Source organism: Mangifera indica, chromosome 19 (genome assembly GCF_011075055.1).
Source record: "Mangifera indica cultivar Alphonso chromosome 19, CATAS_Mindica_2.1, whole genome shotgun sequence".
In the NCBI taxonomy this organism is placed as follows: domain Eukaryota; kingdom Viridiplantae; phylum Streptophyta; class Magnoliopsida; order Sapindales; family Anacardiaceae; genus Mangifera; species Mangifera indica.
In genome coordinates, this window is record NC_058155.1 from 12,922,034 (window position 1) to 12,940,575 (window position 18,542).

Below are 18,542 nucleotides of genomic sequence, written 5' to 3' on the forward strand. Positions count from 1 at the left end.
AATATAATTATATATTATAATATAATATTATATTTATTATTATAAAAGTTGGCGGAAATAATTGGCTTGTTAGCATTAATTTAGGTGGGTCAATCTTTTATAAACTAAAACTATTTGGATAAGAAAGTTAGCGTTATTATAATATAGGGTGGACCCACCCTTTATAAAACTTTGTTTGGAGTAGCCAAGGGTTGGCGCGTGCCGTTACCGCCAACCTTTATTCTCAGAATTTCACGCTAATGTTTTTTTTTTTTTGATTAAATGTAAATTTTTTTTTTCAATTTTAATCTTTAAATGTTAATTTTTTTTTTAGTTAAATCTTACTAAATATGATCTTTTTTTATGGTCATTTCTTCCAAGATATAAAGTGAATGTGATTGAGTTTTTTTGTGGGTAATTTTTTTTTTTAAATCCTTACTTTGAAGAATTCTTAATCTCAAGAATTTAGTATTTTTCTTCTTGCTTTTGTTTTTGAAGATGAGGAAGAAGAGAGAGTGATTCTTTTATCACTTTGAAAGAAAAGGAAGAAAAGAGAAAAAAATTACAGAGAAGAAGAGAGAGAATTTGTGTATGAAATATTAAAGAGGGGTATTTTAGAAAAAGTGATTATTGTTATGGTATATTTGTTAAAGTTTTAGGATAAGTGATAATTTTATATACACAAAATAAAATAATAGTAAAAATTTCAATTTTCCTAATTATAATGCATCTTGAGGGAGTCCGTATAACATTTAAGAGGGGCAAAATAATTGAATGTCAGTGACCAGCCAACGTTAGCCACCAAGTCTAAGACTCTTTGAAATTGTTAGTTATATTCTGGTAAATCATAAATTAGGTAGGCATGGTTGGCTGCCCTGCCTCTGCCTCTGTAATTGTTACAGTCCTGACCGGATTCTTCTCGATAATACTTTCAGCCGAATAATGCTCTGCCTCTGTAAACCTATCTCAAAGCTTTGTTTGGGTTCAACCCCATCTGAATTTAGCACTAATGATAATACTTTCAGCTCAATAATGCTTGTGCCTAAATCTAAACGGTTTGTTTTCATCACGAAAAAGGCCTCTTAACTACTAGAAAAAAACAGCTTCTGGCGACTCGGGATTATTATTTACTGGGCAAGAAATAAATATCGGTAACAAATACACAGATTCTCCGGATTCCTTAAATTTAAGGCATGAAAATTCAACAACAGGATTTGAGAAAGTTTGAATCATCTGGATTTTTGATAGTGATGGAAGAAAAGAGTCAAGTTTAGTCAGTGTAGAATTATTTAACGAGGTGTTTGGCAATAATAAATCACGGCCGGCTCTCCGTGAAATGCGAAGACAAATTTCACCTGTCGTTTTGAACGATTTGACTCATATATATGCAAAAATGAAATCATACATGTGGGTTTATGAGCCCTTCCAAAAAGCTAATCTTTCATATAAATTTTCACCAAAACTTGATTATTTGTGTACACAAACAAATCTTATACATTGTGTTTGAGGTTTCTCATGTTTGTAATTCAGAGTCTTATGCAAGACAATAAATAATAGAAATGTTAAAAATTCATTGCTAGTACTTGGTATCCACCACGGTGGTATAGAGTAAATGCAAACAAAGAAAGTTGGATATGGAGTTTGCGTTTTTAATATGGTTCATCCCACAGTTCAAAAGCCAATGTCTCCAATTATGACATTAGTGACTTGGAGAGAATGCTGCTAAAGAGTGTGTATAGAACTTGTAAGAAAGATGCCCTGAAAAAAACTCAGTTTAAGAAAAGTCTTTGGAGAGAGTTGTTGGATTTTATGGGTCTCCTCGCCAAGTTTGTGGTGAAGCTTATTTACTCCTATGTATCAGCCACCTGAATTCTACGATTTTCTTTCTTCTTTCTTCACTCATTGTCGGCCCCCATTCATGCCCTCTCTCATCTCACATTAGCCACCAGTCGAGACACAGGCAACTGATCGCTTTTCGGGAGGATGTTCAGCTGGTAGGTAATTACCATACAACACATTGCCTTTGTGGTGGTAACAGTTTATCATCGGCTCTTGAAACGCACTTGAAATAGATGCCATCACTCATTTCGTAATTTTTCCACGAAGAAGGCAGTGATAACAGTTTTTTAGGCAATTTTGTCCATTGTGAAGCAAAAGGGTCATATATAGACGCCATTAAGAGACTGAAGATTGGTATCTTTAACTCGTAAATTTTGTGGTTTTCAATCATGACAAATCAGTTACTATCTTCATATCATCCCTTGCCCAAAACTAAAGAGTCTTCATTATCATCCTCTCTAGCTGCTGTTTGACATTAATCGTCACTGTTATAAGAGTGAACCACAAAAAAAAAACCCATTGTAATTTGAAACTGCTTTCTTTCTTTCTTATCTGAAAGAAAGTGATTCCTCTTGGAATAATTAGTCTTATTATTGTTGCTTTTTCTTATAGAACACTGACACTCTTGAAATGATGAACTTGGACGTAAAACCAATAGAGACAGGCTTGCTTCAGTTCACATTAGCCTACGAATAAAGATGATATGAGTTCAAAATTCATTTGAGTTCTATGATGTAGCGGTTAAAGGAATGATCACTAACTTTTGAATTTCATATACTTGGTTTGGTCGATTCAATTTAAGCATGGTTTTACCGTACCAAAATAAAGAAGTTCGATTTTGTGGCTGATGAGAAGGATGTTTGACAAATTGACTACAACTTATTGGATTAGTATTTTTATAAATTCAAGGGAGATAAACTCATGTAAGAACTGATTTGATAAATATAATAGACCGAATGGATAAAAGACACACAACCGGAGGGTAAAAAAATATACAATAAGCCCATATCAGAGCTGAAAAGGAAGCCCAGCTAAGGCAGATCAAACTTCAATACAGCAGGCCTGAAATTTCGACAATAGCAGGGGGGTTAGATTCGAATGGGGTCGAGTTTTAATAAGAGTCAATTTGAATTTGATTTGACCCCAAAAAATTAGCTTGAGATTAAACTCAGTTTACCCTCTAGGGAAAAAATATTACGAATTAATATTTGGAGCATCTAGTTTTAAAAAAAAGAAAACAATTTTAAAATGAACTCGTCGCTAAAGCATTCCAAAATTATTCTAAGAAAACTGAAAATCTCAAAGTGAATAAAAGATGTATATATCCCATATGAAAACTCATCTGAAAACATCTGAGATCATACAGTAATCTTGTACATGCTCTTAGATACAACTGTACAACCATTTAAAAAAAGTCAAATATCATCAATAACATACGGCTATACACATGTAACATAAACTATAAATAATCTGCTCTTGTTCAGTTTTATCTTACTGACCTGACCTTGCCTTGCAGCTACCTCTATCACTTGTACATGCAATCATAAAAGAAAATGAAGTGAGAGATAATAACACTCAGTAAGGGGAAATAATTAAATAAACTATCTCTTTTATTGTTTTAAATCACTTTTGAGACTTAATCTCATATCATAACTTCTTCAAGGAATCGAGGGGATAATCTAGTTCATCATTTACTATTTGGGTTACACTTTGTCCCATCTAGTATCCATCTGGAAGTGATTATAGAGATTTGACACTTTTTAAACTCGAGCTTTTTTCCTTTCTCTCACAACACTATTTCTGAATCTGAAATATATTCTACTATGAGCAGACCCTACTACGAGTTTATGTCCTAACACAGACGTATTTTGTTAATCTTGTTTTTATTTAAAATTATTCATAACCTATCAAACTATACTTTTGAGACGATCCTAAATTCTTTTTCTTACTTTTCTTTTTTTCTCATTTCTTTCATTTCCTTTCTTTATTTTCTCCCTTTTCTTTTTCTCCTCCTTTTCTTTCTTTTTTTCTTTCTAAAAACTGTAATTATTGTTCATTGGACTGTTTATTTGATAAGACAATATTTTTGTTCAAATAATTTAATAGTTAAAACGGTCTCCAAGCCATACAAATTATATATCATTGAAAAGAGGATTCAAAGAGCTTTCCAACAAGCTATAACAACGCTCATGATTCATCAGAGAAGACAGTTAAAAGGTGGGACGAAATCAATAGCAAAAAAACTGTATTTACTATTTACTTGATAAGGCAGTCTTTTTGTTTATATAATTTAATAGTCGAAACGATCTCTAATTCATACAAGCTATATATCATTGAAAAGAAGATTCAAAGAGCTTCCCAACAAGCTATAACAAAACTCATGATTCATCAGATAAGACAATCAAAACATAGGATAAAATTAGTAGTAAAAAACTGTATTTACAATTCATTTGGTAAGACAGTCCTTTTATTCATGCAATTTAACAGTTCATACGGTCTCTAATTCATACAAGCTATATATCATTGAAAAGATGATTCAAAAAGTTTTCCAAGAAGCTATAATAACACTCATTATTTATCAGATAAAATAGTCAAAATGTAGGACAAAATCAGTAGTAAAACTGTAAATATTTTTCAACTCTCTACCATGAACAAAATCACACACATAGATATCCCAAATGACAAAACAACATTTTTCAACTTCAAAATTATCATTTATAACATAGAGCAAAAGAACCAAAAACATAAAACATGAAACATACCAAGAATGATTCTACTTACCTTGTTTCAAGTCAATCTTTTTCAAGTTAGCTTTCTTCTTTTTGTCTTACTTCTTTTATCACGAAAATCACCTTAAATCAACACCAAAACCCACTAACATATTCATATAACATACATCGAATAGATATATAACCATAGGTAAAGGGAAAAGAAGAAGATCTTTTATTTACCAAGGTCTTCAAAGTGTTTTCTCTTCTTTTCTTATTTTTCTTTCAAAACCCTTCAAATAATCCACTTTTCTTCTAAAAACAAAGAAAAAACATGAAAAAAACTGTTTTGTTCTGGAAGAGACGAGAGAAAATGATGGAAAAAGGTATAAAGTTATTCTCTTTTGTCTTTTCTCTTTTTATATGTGTACATACTTTTTAATATAGATATACGGTCATACCTATACCTTTGTTTTTTTGTAGTTTATATATATATATATATATATATATATATATATATATATATATATATATATATATATATATATATACACACACATTTGAAATAAAATCGAAAATATCTCAAAACAGAGTCAAAAAACATAAATACCCTTAAAACATATCTGAGAGTATTACATGAATTCATTGCACTGTCTATCCTTGTCCACACAATACAATCAATAATCTCAGTTTTGACTATTATTGCGGCGAAAATTAGTAGTGGGTGGTGGACAGCGAAGAAAGTTGCAATTTGAACTCGACAATGGAATCTCAATTTGCAGCTCTTATATTATCCCCTCTTTTCTACCGACGACAAGTAAAGGTATGTAAAAAACTGTGATTTCGATAGTAGAAGGGATTAACTCCATTGTCCTCCGGTTAGGATGTCTGGCTTTCACCCAGGAGACCAGGGTTGCTTCTCGAGGGCTGCTTCTTCGGTTGAGATGCATTGCAGACAGAAGGCTTTGAATTTTGAGAAATAAGAGTAGATATACAAGTCAACTGAGGCATATAATAATGCTTAATTTCATGGTCCACTCCACTATTGAGCATACAGATTATGGTTAATTTTCGGTTGATGTGTTTTAACTCAATACCTCCATGAAAATTTGAATTCAAGACTTTCACTGAATAACCTGATAATGTTTTGAAGAAGGTATAGTTCAGATGAATATATAATAACATGTTTCGTAGGTTCAATGATCAGATTAGTGAAATAAAGGATTTTCAACTGATGATGAACCCTATTTATTTTAGATTAAATTTGTGGCAGATTTATATTATGAGATATGACAGAGCACCAAAAAATGGAGAAAACAGAACACAGAGCTAAAACACAGGGATTTTTAACGAACTGAAATCTTCATTACTTCCAGGCTGTAAAAATGCCGCCTGGTTTTAGTTTCAATAGCAATTATAGATATTTACATCACACTATTTAGCATTTCCTAGCTACCAGCATTGATCAGTTTCCCAAGACCGCCGTGTATAGCCGGAAAATTTTGAATTTGACGTGGTAGCCATTGTAGTTATCCCTCCTGACATTGCAAAAGGAGAACTCAGTGGCCTTCTTCGCTTGAATAAGGAACGGTCGTAATCTGCTCGCTTTTCCGGATCAGAAAGAGTTTCGTATGCTTCATGTACCTTGATGAACTCATAAGCTTTAATCTCCTTTTGACTGTTAGTTGCTACATCTGGGTGTAAAACTCTTGCCAACTTCCGGTAAGCAGTCTTGATTTCCCGACATGTGGCACCGGTTTGAATCCCCAGAACTTCGTAAAGGGAAGCCGCCGCTGGTGGTGACCCAATGAATTGAGAGGCTGTTCTCTCCGCCGTTGCTGCACAAGCGGCTGATATACGTAGTGGGCGGAGTTTGACAGACACGGGATGGGAATGACCTTCATTGCCCACAAAATTTGAGCCATAGAAATGAGCTGTGGAGCTGAAAGATGAAAGAAAAGAAGAGGAAGTGGAAGCCATGATGGGTTTTGAGAGATGCGATGATCATGTTGACTCGGTTTAAGTTGTTAATATATAGAAAAAGTTTGAGGGGCATGTAACCATGGTTAGTTAGGTTGGGTTATCCAATTGGATTTAGATCTGTCCTATGCTGAGTCAGAAAACCGTCGGTGTATCTTAGCCATTGACTCTATGTCTGTGCTGACGAGGACACGCGTTTAATATATGTTTCGTCGGATGATTGGTTATAGTATTTTTAATTTAGGCAAAGAACTTATTATCACCTAAAGGTTCCGTCTCTTTTTAATATTAAATTTTAAAAACTTAAATATTATTATTTTTTATTAAGGTTAGAAATAAAATCTTCTTTTAATAAAAAATATCAAACAAATTAAAATTATATCTTATTCTATTTTTTAGTTTAAAAAATTAAAATTTTATTTTTTAAAGTTTAAAAAATTACGTTCTTTTAAGGTTTTTTTTTTCCTTTTTCGATCACCTTCTCTATTTCAATTGATGACCAACCATTTTAATCTATTTTGCCGTTGCAGTCGCTCAGAAGATAAATCGATTTGAGTGTATCTTCATCTGCCCAAAGAGATGAAGATGATTTGTATTCATCTCTTCATCAAACAAAGACGAATCATGTTCATTTGTTTATTTAATCGTTGAAGATATCTCCTAAGCAATCAAAACGAGAAGATGGGTGGAACAGGCCAATTGTGGGTCAAAACGCAGAAGATGGTCAAAAAAGAGAAAAAAATCTAGGGGTAAAAAGATAATTTTTAAAAATTTAAATGAGAGAAAATTGTTAACTTTTTAAACTAAGGAAAAAAATAAAATAAAATTTTAATCTTTTTTAATTTTTTTAATTTACGGTTTTAACTTTAATTCTAATAAAGAAATTTAACGAAATGGTGGGTATTTGTGTTTGGCCAAGAGACTATTTCTCATCCAAGGTTTGATGCAAACCTAAATTTTCACCTGTTAATTATCGAAAATCCAAATATTTATTAATAGGGTTGGATTCGAATCGAGCCAGCTTGAGTTTGGCTTAGTCGAGTCTGAAACGAGCCGGTCTTAGCCTAGCTTGAGCTACTCGTCAGATTTTTTAATTAAAATTTTTGATACAAAACGACGTTCGTTTTGATAATGAAAAACCAATTGAGCTTGAGCTCGAGCTCGACTCAATCGAGGCCGAAACAAGCTGCCCTTAGCGGAGCTCGGTCGAGCTCGAGCTCGAACTAGAGCCAACTCTATGTGAACTGAGTCAAGCTTAAGCTCGAGCTCAGCTCGGTTTGAATCCAACCCTACTCATTAATATGTTAAATTTGACTATTACTAACAGGGTAAAATCATTATTTAAAAATTTTATTTAAATTCATATTTTTAATTATCCTCAAGTTTCAAAAATTTTATTTCTACTCCTTAACCTTATATTTTTTAGGTTTAAAAACTAACTTTTTCTCTCCCAAATTTAGGGTTGTAAAACTTCAATCTTTTTGTCATACACAGTTGCCCTCTAGAGTTTTAAAAAATCTTAGTTTAATCCCTTTTCAATTTGAGTTTCTAGATCTTCATATTTGGCAACTAATAACCCGTCACCGACTGCCAGCTCTCTCTCCCCCCCTACCTTCCTAGTCGACTAGTTTTTCTTCTTTGACTATCTTCGTTGAAGATGAAGACAAAATCGTCTACATCTCCAATGAAGACCGTTAGATTGCGAAAGGAGAGTGAGCGGGAGAGACAGGGAAAGGAGGAGGAAGAGATTCGACCACCATCTCCAACGAATTGTCATCAAAGAGAAGAAGAAAAGAAACTGGGTTCAATTGTAACTTTCTAAAATGTTGGGGGGCAGCCATAGGAGAAAAAAGTTTTCAACTGTAGACTGTGGAGGAAAAAGTGAGTTTTTAAACCTAGAAAATATGAGTTAGGAGGTAAAAATAAAAATTTAAAAATTCAGGATAATAAAAAATATAAGTTTAAATGAAATTTCTGAATGATAATTTTATATTTGATAGTAACAGTAAAATTTAATTAACGGATGGGAGTTTAAATTTTTAATAATTAATATATAAAAAATTGGTATGCATCAAACCTAAACGAAAAACAGCCATTTGGCTTTTATGTTTTTAAAACTTAGTTGATGATAGTTTAAGAATGGTTCAATCCTTCGGTGGGAATAAGTCTTTTGCCTTTTTCTTTTTCTTGAATTCTTATAGAAACTTTGATAAATTGCACCTTTCTTTGTGTGATTTTGTAATTTTGCTCTATAATTTTTTTTTCTTAATTTTTTTTCAAAAAAATTTGAAGGGAAAATGATGTTTATGTTTTTTAACGTAATTTTTTTATTGAAATTATATTTGAGATGAAAATTTAATTATTCTAGAAAGAAAACGACGTACAAATAATCTAGAAATTTAATTATTTTTCTTTCAGTGTTGTGTTGTGTCGTGTCATGATAAAATATCACTGACGTTTGTGTTGAAATTGTGACTAAGAAATGTGGATAAGGCCAAGAAAGATCAACCACGTACATCTTGTCTATAGAGCCGACAATTAAAAGGGTCCACATGGGATAAAGTGTGGACAGGTGTAGAGTTACGGTGGAGTGGGCGGCGGGCTACAGAATAGTTAGCTGGAAGATGAGTCGACGAGAGGTGATATCTATCAGAAGAATTGACAAGAAAATAAAAAATGTCAACGAAATGCTTTGAATATGTATCATCCATGGGGACCTTTCATAGGTTGCCTGGTGCTTGGTTTAAATCAAAGTACTAAAAAACCATGGAAGATGAAGCTCCAAGAAGAGACGTTGTTTGGATCCTAAACGAAACTTGCTTTCTTAATTTACTTGAAGTATGCCTGCGTGTGTTGTTTTTTATCCCACATCGGGAAGAAAGCAACGAATGGTTTGAGGACTTCGCTATAAAAAGCTGACAAAAAGTCGGAGCCGCATGATCCTTCAGGCAGTTTAAAGGGGAAATGATGAGTGGTTATGACTTGCTGTAACTCTGCGAGATGGGTGTCCACCTCCAGCCTGGTTACGACATTCTGGGCGCTCCTATCTTTCCAATCTGATCCCTACCTTGAAGGAATCATTCATATAGGTTAGGGGTTAGCTGTCTTTCGAAGGTGGGAGTGACTTAATTTAACTGACTTAGTGGTCTGTTGATTGATTTGCTAAGTTTGATTTCGGTTATTTGTTCACGACAATCGATTATAAGTTTGAGTTGCTGGATTCCTTTTTGTAAGTCAATTGTCTAGAGTCACAGACATCCTAATTCGATAAGATTGAGCTCTACGTAGAGAATAAAACCTGATGTGGAGCTCGAGTCAATCAATACTAATTGCGACTTTGTTTCATTCCCTGTTAGACGAGTACAGGCTCTGCCTACATATAATTAAGGCCGTCAAACAGGAACCAAGCCATACTCTGACAAAGTGCAAACAACAAAGGAAGTTTATATCATGACATATGCAACATATTCAAGACCACCAGCAAACAAATGGACTACTAGAACATATCTCATCACAAATCGTAGAGTAAATTCAAGGGTAGCCAATAAAGTAGTCAAAGAAGCCACAGCAGCAACTCCTACAGTGAACCTATTCTCTTTTGAACCTCCATTGTCAAATGCAGTATTATCTGCTGCTAAACCTTGCTGATGATTACTTACTCCAAATGGCTGATTAGCCCCCAAGAATGGCTGGTTTATAGAAGAAAATGGCAGGGTTGTTTCTGTTGTATTAGAGGGGAATTTTTGTTTATGAGTGAAGAAAATGGAGGAGATCCTACAAGGGGCATGTTTCCACCGTTCTCTGAAGGGGCAGTTGGTTCTTGCTGTGCTGTGCCTCCTTCCATTGTTGTTCCAGATGGGGACACAGCTTCCCCATGATAAACAGAGGAACAGTGAATAATAAGAAGAAAGAGAACCAGACATGATTTGTGGGGATTGAAGATTTCCATTGAGATGATTCTAACGAATGCTCAAGTGCTGTGCTGCAACCGTTTTATATCAACGAATGAAGTTGCAACTGTTTTTTTAACCAAGTAGGAGCAGTTGGTCTATGCATATGGAGTTCTAAGAGATGAGACGGAGTTAAGCCCGAGTTCAAAGTATAAATTTGAGCTAACTTTTTTAGATTTAAGTTGATTTTGTGTTGCGATTTGTTCGGACTCAATCTGGATGACTCAAGAAAACTATATATTAATCTTGTAAATAATTTATATATATATATATATATATATATATATATTAATTCGATACAACACACTTTGCAATTAGTTGATAAGATAACAATAACAATATGAATAATATTTGATGATCCTGGACTCATATATCAGAGCTTTATTGGAGGAAGAAGGACTATAACCATAAGATAATAGTAAAGCACTTAGGAGAGCTGACCACAATCAGCAATCACAACAGGCTTAGCGGTCCTCCCAGATGAAGATCCAACTTTCTCAATAGCCTTCACCACTTCCAAGCCTTCCACAACTTGTCCAAACACAACGTGCTTTCCATCAAGCCACTTGGTCTTGGCCGTGCATATAAAGAACTGTGATCCATTTGTTCCTGGCCCTGCGTTTGCCATTGACAACACACCTGGTCCAGTATGCTTCTTTATGAAATTCTCGTCAGCAAATTTTGTTCCATATATAGATTCACCTCCCGTTCCGTTTCCTGCTGTGAAGTCCCCACCTTGGCACATGAACCCGGGATCACGCGGTGGAATTTTGAATCTTTATAGTGAAGGGGCTTGCCGCTTCGGCCCCTTCCTTTCTCTCCGGTGCACAGAGCTCGGAAGTTCTCAGCCGTTCGTGGTGTCGTGTCCGCATAGAGCTCCATTACTATACGCCCAGCAGGTTCTTTGTCAATGGTAATGTCAAAGAACACCTTAGGATTCGGCATTGTGGAGACTCTGTAGAATTTTTCCCTCCGGTTTATACGACCGAACGGCTTTTAGAGCCTGTCAATGGAGCCTCCTTTTAAAACATTTCTGCTGGAATAAGAATATCTTGCAAGGTTGGATTGTAGGCGCTGCGTTTCTACGCGACCACTCTCTGTAATCCACATGACATAAAGAGACAAACATCAAGTGAAATGAGTAAAATTCCAACGTCTTTCTCAGGTAAAGGTGAGGAGGAGGCCTGATCCTTTTGGTGGCAGAAAGGAGATTTCTGTAAATATGGGTTCAATAAGCTGAGTCTGGGCTTAAATCCACCTCCCATTCAACTTACTTGGAAGAAAGTTTCTGATAAATCATAAATAAGCTTCATTTTTCAGAGTTTAATGTAATATATTAACTTGATCACCTTCACTTAGAAGTCCTAGTAAATTTCTGGTGCCCACTTATCTTATTCATTAGGGTGATTTAATTTAACTGGAAATTTATGAACTGTAGATGGCTGGAAACTATCGGTTTGCTATGGACCAAAAGGATATCATAAGATTATTGATAAGAAAGTGTAGGAAGTTTCATACAAGATTGGTAGATTGATAAGGAGCAAAGAACCATTCTTCTGTTCTGAAACACCAAGACATACATTCGGCTCACCCTCCTTTAAAGAATCAGAATTGGCATACAATCCATCGAGGACGTTTGATTTTTACAGTCATATGAGTAAAACAGAAAACTACATTAATCTTAGGAGAAAAAGATTTATTCGGGCAGTAATCTATATCACCAACTAGTGTAATATTTCATGCATAAATAGAATAAAACCACACGTATCTTGTCTCTGCACTTCAGAAAACTTGCAAGAATGTGAAATAGCAGTGTTGGCGAAGGTTGATCCTGAAGTTCATGCTTATTTACTATCATCCTCTTTGAACCGAGTAGTTCTCAGAACTTATCAGTGTAGACTCTGATTTTGATTGCCTGGTTTGCAAAAGGGTCTAGCTGAGGCAGCCGGTCTTATATTCCACCCAGGGATTCTGCTATAGAAATGCTCGAGGAAGGGATGAAAACAGCAGGTCACTTAATGCTTTGATTGTCATCTCTGCCGATGGGATTCCTGCGTTAATCAAGTGTTTGGTTTGGACCGGGTGGAAGGAAGGTGGTCCTTTGTTTCCATACTGCTATGTTGTATCCATGCTGAGAAGAGTTGTAAGGTTAAAGTGTCAATGCATGCTGACTGACTACCATCTTGGTTATAGATTTGGGATAGTGGGAAGGAGAGTTCTAAGCGTGATTCAAGAAGTGAGTGTGTTTCATCTACAGGTGACAAACTGTACAGTGGTTACTTGGACAAAACAATCAGGGCAAGTTCCATGTTCTTTTAAGATACGAAATACTGAAATAACTTTCAAACAAAGTTCAACTGTCACAGGTGTGATTGTCAGGAGTTTCCAAGCACATATGTTTTCAAGTGCCTCATCATGACTGGAGATCAATTACATTAGGATGCTCCAATTATTGTATTTATCCGAGTAACTATTCTCTCTGTTGATTAGGAATCGGACCCATCTCCAAATTGTAAATTTTTTGTTCAAATCTAAATTTCAGGAAGCGGATATAAGCAATTTAACATAATAACATTCTATTCTGGTACAGCGAAATTATTGGGGAAACAAAATACACATCCCCTGTATATGCATAAAGGTCTCTTCTCTTGGCTGGTAGTTCCTAGCTGTCACAAGAGTTGCCTCCATTAAACCTAGTGGTGGAGGACACACCAAAATCACATCCTTAATTGCAGATATTGTCGGAGGAGCGCGCTATGCTGCTTCATGTGATGGCAAAGTCCAGGTTAGACAGCAAACCCACCTTTGAAAGCTTGAAAATTATTGAAAAACTGAATAAAGTTTTGTTAGTTCGATTTTAAAATATTGTTCCACTATTAACATTAAAGTTGTTAGTCTGTAAGTTCTGTAAATCAACTATTGGGACTCCATCAAATCAATCCTCTTAGTGGGAAAAATTCAATGGCTTTTGAATTTGAAACATTCTCTGGCAAACGGGAAGAAGGGTAATTTGATAGCACTCAGAATGAAAAGGACCTTATAGCTTGTTAGAATTTCAAAGATCTTTCGATCTCAAACGATATTAAAAAACTTCCTCATCGTGCTAAAGTTAAAAAAGAAAATTTATAATCAATCAACTACGACAATGAAAATACAATGTATTGGTGGTTTCCGAGCATTCAGAATGAGTAGGAGGTTTAAATTCGTCATTGGGTAATCGGGCGATTTAAACTTATCATCATCATGCACGCTCCACCATAATTTAAAACCGAAATTTAAAAAAAAAAAAAATCACAGAGACGAAAACTGAAATGAAACCATCAGAAACATTGGATCAATGCATCAGTTTTGACACGATGTGTCTCAGACGACCGTCGTGAGAGTTTGAATCCAATTTCATCACCTGATTTCACGCCAACATAACCTAAATAATTTTACAGAAAGAAGCTTTCAATGATGATGAAGAAGAAGGCAGGCAAGTGACAGTTTATAAAGGAGTAGGTTTAAGCCTTTTAGGGTTTCAGTCTTTCATGTATTGACGATTCCGCCCCTATCTCACAATGATTGGGCCTATTAAAATTTAAAAGACCAGCCCAGCCCAAAGGACCAAAACGACATCGTTTGGTAGATCGCGGCGGCAATTTACGCTTCAGTTGAAGATAGGCGAAACGAAAGCGGGTCTGTCCAGGAGTGTAAGCAAGCATGTCTCCTGAAGGCTTTGGCTTTCCTTCATTTATTTCAGCTCAGCTTCATTATCTCGTTAATAATTTCCCTGAAACCATCAAGGTAACTTCTCTCTCTATCTTTAGGGTTTCATTTTCTAATTTACGCGGGAATCGGTGACTTAATTTAGCTTTTTTCTTTCTTTTTTTTAATTCTAGGTTGAACAGGTATGGTCTGGTTGCAAGCACTCGGGAAGTCTTGATCGGTTCACCTTGCAAATCCCTTACTGTCTTGACACTATCAAATGTTGGTGTGATTTTAAAGTGAAATTGATGCCAATATTTCAAGCTTTATACTGATTGTTGTTTCTTAGCTCTTTTATAGGGGATGTTATAGACAATGCAGACTTTCCACTGGCTGCACCTGATGTTATATTTGGCCCTGAAGACGAAGAGTTTCATCCATTTCTTGATGATACCTCTGCTGATGTCACCGCAACCAAGCATAGTTTATCAAATTGGAACAACAAAGATCCCACACGGCTTTTGGCTCTCGTTCAGGAATTGAGGTTAGGGTTTTAGGTTATGAGAAACTTCGTTTATGAAGAAAATGAATGTTAATTTTTTTTGTAGGGATCAGTACATGTCCTACCAGAGGAAGCGTGTTGGAGAGGTGGATGATGATCGATTGAAATTTGAAATTAGTACCATGTTATCCAGGGAGGTAATATGTTGGCTTTAACAGTCATGGGATTTTATTACATGATTGAAATTTGAATTCTCAAATCAGAAAATGAATGAAATCTATTTTTGTAAATCTTTACTACAAAAACTTAGACTGGTTTTTCTTCTGCCTTGCAGTTGATTACTAATAGTGAACAACGGTACACTTTGTTTTTTGATCTTCCAAGTTCTCAAGAAACTGAGTTATAGCTTGCTGCCTTTTATAGGACTTACCTTAGTAACCAATGGAAGATGAGATGTGGATGACAGTAATAAGTTAACAGCAATGAGCACTAAGGATGATTGTTTTGCACAGTTTTGATACAACTACTGATATTCTAACATGGGCTGCTATCTCGTACTTTATTGATGTTGCTTTTCCTTTTGATGGAGTGATGATCAATGAGTTTTTTTCTTTGTTTTCTAAACTTGATGTTGGTTTTAACTCCCTTCATCTGCTTTACTCCTATCGCTGTTTTGTAGGGTATTGAAATGCATCTGAGTTCAGGTGTTGAAAAGGTTTTTATCAAATCAACAGCTTTGAATCCTTTTAATTTATTTATGAAAACTATGTAGCATGTCTTTTCATTTATATTTGTGCTTTCCATGCCTTTGAATTTTAGTGTAGGCAGGGGAAGTCAAATTTTCTGTACCTCTTTTGGACATGAATATAAACAAAATGCTGGTCGGGTGTCCATGGAGACATCAAGAGAGGATATACTTGCAGGTTCCATTCCCATATTCTTTTCTTGCTTTAAGTTTCTTTTCCTTTTTCTTATCTTTAGTGTGTGTGTTAGGAACCTGGAGATTTGCGGGCGGCACTGACCAACTTCAGCCTCAACTATGTGTGCGGTTTGCGGTTTCCAGAGAAACGGGACTTACTTGGGGACTCTTATTTGTTTGCTTCCAATGTAACAGTAAATAATTGCTGAAAACAGAATGCAATTTGATATTCCGATTGTAATAAATTCATTAAGAAACAGAGACATTCAGTGTTCTCTTCCCCTGCTCTGGGGTTACAAAATCACGCAGCACACTCCATGGACTCAGACAAATAATCTCCTCACAAAACAAGATAACTGAAACTCTCAAACGGTAACCAGCAACAAAAGAAATGCAACAACAACACAACTAAAACTCACACAAAACACTCAAGCTAAAACCCTCACTGATTTCAATGACCCAAAGGATCCCCGAAAATTCAATGCCAACCAGCTTTCGAGAGGCTGGAGCTCTCCCCACTTCCTTTCTATTTCTTCTCAAATCCCCCTCATTTCCTTCTCCATGTCCCTATTTCTAACTTCCTCACAACTACTTTTCCAATCTCGGCATGCCAGCTCAGCTTTCAGCATCTTCACAATTTCTTTCTTTTCCAGTGTGTCCCAAAACTTTTGCTGCTTGTCTGCTGCTTTTCCTGCTTCTGGAGTGCTGCCATCTGGAGCTCCCATAAACTGCTTACTAAAGTCACCGCCACTACTGCCATCTGCATTAAAATTACAGCCCTCAGCCACCATGATTTGCTTCCCAGTGTCTTCCACTGCACGTGCCTTTCTTCTTGCCTTTCCTTCTCCTTTCTTCTTCTTCACATAAACTCGGGCCCTAACAGTGTGCTTCTGCTGTCTGGCTACTTTTATGTTCCCCATATATAATATTGTGTTGTGCACTTATTGATGGGTGCAGGTTATATTTCCTGTTAATAGGAAGTATGTTTCTGCTCCTTCAGCCCCTCGTCTAAAATTAATGTCAACTGCCGAGTTAAAGTCTCTATTTTCTGTTGATGATGTCAAACTTCCTCCTTGGCTGGATGGAATGTAAGTGTTGCATTCTAGTCTAACTCTGTACTGCATATCCTAACAATTTTTCCTTTTCAGAATCCTACAAAATGTACATGAGTGTGCTGTCTTTTAACATTTATTCTTCATCCTCTCCATGAAGGTGCATGGCCGAATATCTTCCCCATCTGGAAGAGTCCCTTGAGAGACAGGTCAGTATTACTTCCCAATGTTCTAAAGCCTTTGAATCAATATATTGCTCCTTAACAATGAATGGTATGTTAAGTTTTCTTATATGTTCTAAGGTCTTGGAGGCAGTCTCATTAATTGATGTCAGAAGGCGTTTTATTGAAGCTGTAGCCACTCCATTAGGAAGACCGGTAGAAACTGATTCAGTATGTGTTTTAGATTTTTATTCCCTGTAGCAGAAATTTTAACTCTTAATTGTTAACACTGATTGATAGCTTCCTTTTGATTTTCTTTCCAGGTGTTTACAGAAAGGCTATGTTTTTTGTTGCCTCTGGAGCTTTCTCCTTCCTGGTACTATCATGTCTTCACAACCTTATATACCCATATAGATGTTCCAAAGAGTGTAGAGAAGTCTTTAAGAAAAAAATCTTAGTGCTTTCATTTTATATGTGAATTTTTTTTGATACTAAGATGTTGAATTTGGTAAGCAGATGCTTTAATTTAATTGAGTTCTATTGAAACAGCTAATCAATCAACTTTAATGTTTGAAATACACTATGAACTATTAAGTTTCTATAAAATTTTATTTCATCTCTGTATGATTATTTTATTTTATCTTTGTCTCTGACTCATTAAACTTTTTGATCGGTCCTATTACTGTAGGTGCTATTTTTCTTTTCTACACAGTTTCCAAAACAGCAGCCTGCTTTGATGCTTCAAAGTTCCCTGGTAATGATACTTGTTAAATCTAAAACTTGTCTAGAATCTTAAATGTGGCTTTGAGTAAGAGCAAAACATTTGTTGCAAAATCTTGATATTGACCTAGTTATGATGGGCAAACATTGCAGTATTTCAACTCTCAAAGTATGCCAATCAAGTCTCCTCTTCTAACAGAATATCCGTGGAGTCCAAGATGGGAAGCATCCAAGATGGCTGAGCGTATATTGTAGGTCTCTTTTTAAAATTTTGATGTATTGGTCCGTTTCATAAGCATTTCTAATGCACATTATTTATCTTGTCAGCGACTTTTTGGTGGAAGAATGTGTCAACTTCAAAAAATACTGCAGCGAAGGTCATCTTCAACACTGAGGGAGTCCCATGAAAAAGATTATTTCATTCAAGTTGTGTAAATCTTTGATGTATAACATTGTGGATGAAGATGGGTACTTATTGAGAAATTATTTTAGTGTGAAATGACCTTCAATACATGTATGTGTTCATGAAGAAATAGGAAATCAATCTTCAATTTGATTGATTTAAAGACTCGTTTTGTATATTATTTTAACAAAGGAGGAATAGAATAAAATAGGGTTAGACCAGAAGGTAAAAATACATGGACAGTGATTTAAAGACAAGAAATACATTTGACTAACGGACAACTTCAGACTCCTGGTCCTGGTCCTGGTCCTGGTCCTGGTCCATAGCAATACTACTCATTATATATGCAAACTCTAACCACCTCCTTTAACTCAGCCACACTTTGGTTCTCTAAACTCAACCACATTCTGCAATACTATACTTATGCTGAATTGAATTCTCTATTTCTCACACCTTGAGCGTAATTCTACCAAATTTGATAATATCACAAATTGAGGGGTACAACTAGATGATTTTGGTTTGAGGATAAACTTTATAATTTCATTAAAAACAAAATAGTTAAAAGTAATAATAGTTATCTATTTAACATCACCTCAAAAAACACTTTTCATTTTAGGTAAGAATTTATAATATTTAAAAATT

The 18,542-nt window shown here is 35.3% G+C and overlaps 2 protein-coding genes, 4 non-coding genes and 1 pseudogene across 6 annotated transcripts; 2 read left to right on the forward strand and 5 right to left on the reverse strand.

Moving 5' to 3' along the window:
- Positions 1–5,869: 5,869 nt before the first annotated feature.
- Positions 5,870–6,550, reverse strand: LOC123203516 (chaperone protein dnaJ 11, chloroplastic-like). Its single transcript, XM_044619895.1, has one exon. It carries the CDS (start codon positions 6,504–6,506, stop codon positions 5,979–5,981), a length of 528 nt encoding a protein of 175 aa, XP_044475830.1. The 5' UTR covers positions 6,507–6,550; the 3' UTR covers positions 5,870–5,978.
- A 2,915-nt stretch (positions 6,551–9,465) lies between these two features.
- On the forward strand, positions 9,466–9,570 carry LOC123203794. The gene has a single exon (XR_006499374.1). It is a non-coding gene; the product is annotated as a small nucleolar RNA Z279/snoR105/snoR108 (small nucleolar RNA).
- Positions 9,571–10,748: 1,178 nt separating this feature from the next.
- Positions 10,749–11,644, reverse strand: LOC123202769 (annotated as a pseudogene).
- A 1,825-nt stretch (positions 11,645–13,469) lies between these two features.
- Positions 13,470–13,564, reverse strand: LOC123203796. Its single transcript, XR_006499376.1, has one exon. It is a non-coding gene; the product is annotated as a small nucleolar RNA Z162 (small nucleolar RNA).
- A 71-nt stretch (positions 13,565–13,635) lies between these two features.
- Positions 13,636–13,706, reverse strand: LOC123203790. The gene has a single exon (XR_006499371.1). It is a non-coding gene; the product is annotated as a small nucleolar RNA Z105 (small nucleolar RNA).
- Positions 13,707–13,771: 65 nt separating this feature from the next.
- Positions 13,772–13,866, reverse strand: LOC123203795. Its single transcript, XR_006499375.1, has one exon. It is a non-coding gene; the product is annotated as a small nucleolar RNA Z161/Z228 (small nucleolar RNA).
- Positions 13,867–14,082: 216 nt separating this feature from the next.
- On the forward strand, positions 14,083–18,063 carry LOC123202770 (BRISC and BRCA1-A complex member 2-like). The gene is made up of 13 exons (XM_044618888.1): positions 14,083–14,242; positions 14,338–14,425; positions 14,504–14,687; positions 14,752–14,842; positions 15,325–15,360; positions 15,470–15,568; positions 16,522–16,652; positions 16,777–16,825; positions 16,919–17,010; positions 17,102–17,153; positions 17,466–17,531; positions 17,651–17,748; positions 17,825–18,063. Exons 1-13 carry the CDS (start codon positions 14,159–14,161, stop codon positions 17,889–17,891), a joined length of 1,137 nt encoding a protein of 378 aa, XP_044474823.1. The 5' UTR covers positions 14,083–14,158; the 3' UTR covers positions 17,892–18,063.
- Positions 18,064–18,542: the final 479 nt, after the last annotated feature.